The sequence below is a fragment of the Sceloporus undulatus genome, chromosome 5, assembly GCF_019175285.1.
Source record: "Sceloporus undulatus isolate JIND9_A2432 ecotype Alabama chromosome 5, SceUnd_v1.1, whole genome shotgun sequence".
Classification (NCBI taxonomy): domain Eukaryota; kingdom Metazoa; phylum Chordata; class Lepidosauria; order Squamata; family Phrynosomatidae; genus Sceloporus; species Sceloporus undulatus.
This window is the reverse complement of record NC_056526.1, coordinates 2164634-2170373: the sequence shown is the minus strand read 5'-3', so window position 1 is coordinate 2170373 and position 5740 is coordinate 2164634. Positions and strand designations below refer to the sequence as shown.

The following is a 5740-nucleotide window of genomic DNA, read 5'->3' as shown; positions in this document are numbered from 1 at the left end:
GTTCAGTTTGTGGTCAACTAGGACTCCTGGATTTCTTTCACACGTCTTGTCCTCATCCCATATCTGTGCATTTCATTTTCTCTGCCAAAGTACAGTATCCTACATTTCTCCCTGTTGAAATTCATTTTGTTAGTTCTGGCTCGGCTTTGGTATCTATTACGGTCATTTTGGACCTTGATCCTGTCCTCTGGGGTCCTATAAGAAAGACCAATTTACCAAAACAAGGTGAAGTGGCAAGGCAGCTTCTGGCTTTGAAAAATAAATCTCTGGTATGATATCAAGCAATTTGGGGAAGGGGGCTGCCACTTAATAAAATGTAAAGTTCTTTTATTTTAAGTAAGTTTGAATTACTTAAAATGCTTCAATATATTTATGAAACTCCCTGTTCCCAGAGGATCTTTGGCAGAAAAGAAAAAGATGGTCTTGGGAGTCTGGTGGGCTTTAAAGGCCGGACAAACATTCTTCGAAGGGGACATGGCATGAAAACCATTATTTGCCCCACTGGCTCCCACTTCTCCGGTTACCATTTTACTTCCCTTTTCAATGAGAAATCAACATCTTTCTGTACCAACCAAGCCACTGAGATACCCAACAGCTCTCCATTAAGAGTAATAGAGGAATAAGTCTTTTATATCACACCAAGATGTATTTTAGGAACAACGATTGTCTACCAAAGAAATGTTACATGAACTGGTCACCATATTGGTCAAATTTTTCTTTTCTTTCTTTCTTTTTTGGAAGATGAGGGGATTCTGAAGGGAGGGGGATATCACATCTGCAGCCATGGCTTATAATCTGCAAATGGCTACAAAATCAGTCATATATCGTTTTTAAAAATGGATGTAGGGGCCTTTGGGGAGCTGAAGAGTCACACTTTGGGGTCTCAAGCCTTACATGGGCTCCGTTTTGTCCATCAAAGCTAGCCATGGCTCTTTGGGGCAATGGATTTTTCAAGGGTACATAGAAAGACTAGGATTGATGCCTGAGTGGTATTTGTAAGATGCTGGCCCTATAGTTGGGGGTGGACCAGCAATGTGAATTCATGGCGATACAAAAGATGTTTTTACCAATGTAAGGTTTAGTCTAAGCAAGCCTTGTTAATGTCTTGTGCCTTTTTTAATTTTGTTTTTAAAAAACCTTTTGGCAGTGATGGCAGACAATGACCTCCTGGATGATATTATATGTGCAAAACGTATTGTCATGTCGAGTGCCGATATATACTACTGGTGAGTCAACACAGTTTGAGAAGTTCTCTGCTTGTAACATTTAGGAGTTGCTATGTGCAAAACATACGGAAATAGAGCAAAAGCTTCATCAGGTTTAGCATGCAGCTTTTCACAGTGGCCAACAAGGTGCCTTTAGGGAGCCCTCAAGTCCACTATGAGAACATCCTACTCTTTAATGGAGCTGCGTAGTATGATTTTTTTCCCTGAAACTAGGGTTTACCAAAATATGACTCCTTTCCAGATTTTGGCTTAGAAAAATCATTCTGTCTGTCTCCCTAAAATAGTTCAGTCTCACAGCCAGACAGTCTGTTGAAGGTCACCTAGAGTCATCCCACTAACTGGAGGATCCACAATACATCATCCCTGCTCACTTTTAGGCTACAGAATTATTATGCTCTGGGGTGGAACAGATCGGTGGGAAAACCTGCTCTCAAGCCCTAATGCTCACGGCTCATCCGCACGGTGCAGATCATGCCAAGTCAAAAATATTTTGTCGCCTCACCACCATGCATGTGCACCGTTGCACAAACATACTGCAACTGCCTGCTGCCTATATGCTGTCCCACTGCATGGCTGCCCCTTTGATCGGCCACAAAGTTGTACCTGGGATCCTTCGCTGGTACAGAGCATCGGAGCATCAGTCTGCCCAGTAAAACACTGGGAAAGCACAATCATACCCCAACTACATGCCCCCTTCACCCATTGCCCTCCCTTGGGCTTTTAGTTTCTGTGTGTTTTCTTACAGCCATTGGAAGTGTCATACTTTTACTTTTTTGCATTTACAGACTCAGAAGCATGGAGTTAGAAGAGACTCCTAAGGGCCATCCAGTCCAATTACCTTCATGCAGGAAGATACCATCGAAGCCCTCCCTGGGACAGATGGCCATCCAGACTCTGCTTAAAAACCTCCAACGAAGGAGACTCCACCACTCTCAGAGGAAGGGTCTTCCTGATGTTGAGGTGGAGTCTCAACATTAGCATTGCCACCGGCTCCATCCTTTTTAATGTGCACCTCCACTGGTGCATTTATATGAAGCTTTAGGGTTAGGGTTAGGATGGAGCGCTCCTTCATAACCTCCCTGGCATTGGGACATTTATATCCAGGATCAAAGGTGTGCATTTTGCAGGCTAAACAGAACATCCTGGCTTCTTTTTGCTCTGTTTTCTAGCCCTGGGATGCGGCTATAATCTGGTTTCCAGATGATGGTGGAGTGCATCATCTAAATGCCTCACCTTAAAGTGGGTGGAAAATGCTTTATATGGCCCATCTGCTTTCACTCCTTTGATTTGGGATTTGCAGTTTGGTGGGTTACTAGAGCTCTCTGGTTGAAGCTACAAATCCTAGGATTCCATGGGATGTAGCCATAGCAATTACAGAGCCACAGAGCGCTATAATTGTATATAGGAAGACCTTTTTAGCAGTGAAATTGACTACTTTGGAGGGTGGTGGCATCACAAATGCTTCAGTTGTGTATTTCTGTATGGCAAGAGGGTTGGACTGTATGGCAAGAGGGTTGAACTACACGGCTCACCTTAACATTAGGAGGAACTTCCTGACAGCAAGAGCTGTTCAACAGTGGAACACACTCCTTCCTCGGAGATTGTGGTGGAGTCTCCTTCCTTGGAGGTCTTTAAACAGAGGCTGGATGGCCATCTGTCGGGGATGCTTTGATTGAGAGTTCCTACATGGGCGAATGGGGTTGGACTGGATGGTCCTTCTTGGGGTCGCTTCCAACTCTACGATTCTATGATACTAACTCTTAAGCTGTGATTGTTATATTCTATGATTCTTCCAAGAGTAATTTGATGGTAATTTGGGGTGGGGGTGGGGGTGGGGTAGGATGTGTAATTGGGGGCAATGTCCTAATGTGCCCTACTCTGTAACTGAACCCTGCCCCAGGCCATTGCACACCACAATTCAAATTCTGCTTTTGGGGAGCTGAGTATTGTACACATTTCCTTACACAAGCTAAGCCTAGAATGTAGACACACCTGAACCGTAGGTAAACTTTCATTTTTGTCTGACTTCTAGGCCTGCATGGAGAGAATACTGCGATGGATATGACAACTCAAAATGGGAAAACAGATGCTAAGTGAATGCAATCTAGACCCTCTCACGTCTCTGCTGATACTTGCTGTCTGCAATCAGAATTTAGCATGGATTCCCCACATATAGATAGGCACACACACAAAAATACAGTTTTAAACCCTTGTAGTCTGTGCAAGCCTTGACTGAGAACATATATATATAGAGAGAGAGAGCTCCCCCAGAAATTTCAGGATGAAACCCATCTATCATCAATATGAGGATTTGGGATTGAGGCACTTTTTCGAAATATTCTGTTTGCATAAAACCTTACATCTTTGTGCAGAAAATAAGATGTTTATACAAAATAAAATTCTCACCCCAAAATGTTTTCCCTATTTTTACTCATTGACACAATGAGCCTCTCTCCAAATCCTATCCAGTAAAGAAAACGTTTGGTTTTTAATTGTGTTTTTTCTTCATCCAAGAGCAGCATCTACAGCCCAAAATTAACTGAAAAGGAAAGCCATGGAATTGCTTCAGTTAATTTTCCAAGGTTCAAGAATTTATGTGCCAGATAAATGGCTTTTAGGTCAAAGAAGGGTGATCGTTAAACACAGGTCTGTAAAGGTATGAGGGATAGCTTTGGGACATGAGTATATTTAGGCCAGAGAAGGCAAGATGGAGTCATCATTAAATATTTGAAGGGAGGCCATATAGAAAATGGAGGCAGCTTGTTTTTTGCAGTAGCAGCAATCAGAATACAAACCAGTGGATTAAAATGGCAAGAACAGAGATTCCACCTAAATATTAGGAAGGCATACCTAATGGAAAGAGCTACGGAAGAGCATGGAAAGAGTCTGCCCATTGGAAGAGTGGACTTTCTCTTCTTCGGAGGTCTTTACAGAAAGGATGGGTGGCTACTTGGGGCAGACCCTTCTCAAAGAGCTTGCCCCATACCACAGAGGTCCTGGGTCCCAAATACATGGCAGAACTGACTCTCCCATAAGCCATAGGGAAAGTTTGGGGGTGTTTGGAGGGTTTTGGTTTAAGGTCCCTCGCATTTACTCCAAACACGGCAGCCAGACTGGTTACTGGGATGTCCAGGAGTGAACAAATTACACTGACCTTAAAATCGCTCTATTGGCAGCTAGATAAACTTCCAGGCAAAGTACAAAGTGTTGGTTATTACCTTTGAAGCAGCCCTACATGGTTTGGGCCCATGTTACCTACAGGATTGTCTCCTCCCATATAATCTGCCCCATATGTTCAAGTTCTCTGGCGGACATTTTACTCCAGTCACCCTGGACTATGTTGGCAACTCAGCAAACAAAGGGCTCTTGCAGCACCTTTGAAACTAACTGAAAGAAAGAGGTTGTTAGCAGGAGCTTTCCTAGACTTCAGCTATTTCCTCAGATGCATGTTTACGAATGTCAGCCAGAGGACTTTTTCTTCAGCCTCCCCTAGACTGTGGAATGACCTGCCGGAAGAGATGCGACAGGCGAGGGCACACTGTATAGCTCATTGAGGCCGTATATTGTCTCACGGGGACAGAAGGTGGGAAAGTACCCGATGTGAATAGTCAGGCTTGTCAGCTTCAAGGTTATTGAATCTTGCTGTGTCTGAGGAATGTGAGAATGATGGAATGTGGGAACAATGTAGTCCTCCAAAGGGAACCATCCCATTGTTATGAACCTTTAACAGTTACCATCCATGTCATGGGAATGAATAAAGCACGGGAAGTTCTGGACCAAACCAACCAAGACAATGAAGACGTAACAGTTACCTTAATGCCCGGTAAGTGGGTAGATTGCAGCCTGCATAGTATTAGCTATTTTGGTTAAGGATAGATTTGTATTGGGTGCTTAATTTTCCTTTTTAAATTTTGTGTTTTCGTAGACTCCAAGTCTTCAACACCTAAAAATGAGTGAAGCATAAAAGACAAAATGGGAGAGTGGAAGATCATTCCAACAGGGATGGACAGAGTCATGTGGAATGATTGAACAAGTGGGAAGGAGGTGTACTCTGTGCAATGAGAGCATTGTGTGCCACACGTCAAGTTTCAGACAGCACTTTGAAATGTTGTCAAACTTGATGAATCTGAAAGGGAAGAGTTTGTTGAAGGGAAACTGCGGAATTATCAATCCCAGTTTCTTAGTTTTTCCAACTATCTTTTAACGTAACAGCTGCCACTTTTCAAATCTCACTCTGCCTGGCAAAACATGGTACACCTCTCTCTGAAGGGGATACTACCATGTTGTCTGGGAGTGATTCCCTTTTCCATGGTTTCCCAAACAAGGGTAAAATTAAATTTTTTTGTGGGTTTTTCGGGCTATGTGGCCACATTCTAGAAGAGTTGGGACTATACAGAGGGTCAGGAAAAGGTGGCATGAAGCTGCCTTTTCCAAAAAGCTGAGCAAAAACACCGCTGGTCCTGCGGGCGTGGTGAAGCCGCATGGAGCAACCGCACTGGGGGGGAGCGAATGCG

General features: G+C 43.6%; 1 protein-coding gene across 1 annotated transcript in view; it reads left to right on the top strand.

Moving 5' to 3' along the window:
- Nucleotides 1–3620, top strand: part of LOC121932226 (sperm acrosome-associated protein 5-like) — a 23382-nt gene extending 19762 nt beyond the window's left edge. The window contains exons 3-4 of the mRNA XM_042470723.1: nucleotides 1148–1226; nucleotides 3259–3620. Coding sequence (XP_042326657.1) covers nucleotides 1148–1226; nucleotides 3259–3319 — 140 coding nt within the window. The 3' untranslated portion in view covers nucleotides 3320–3620. The remainder of the gene's footprint in view (nucleotides 1–1147; nucleotides 1227–3258) is intronic.
- The last annotated feature ends 2120 nt before the right edge of the window (nucleotides 3621–5740 follow it).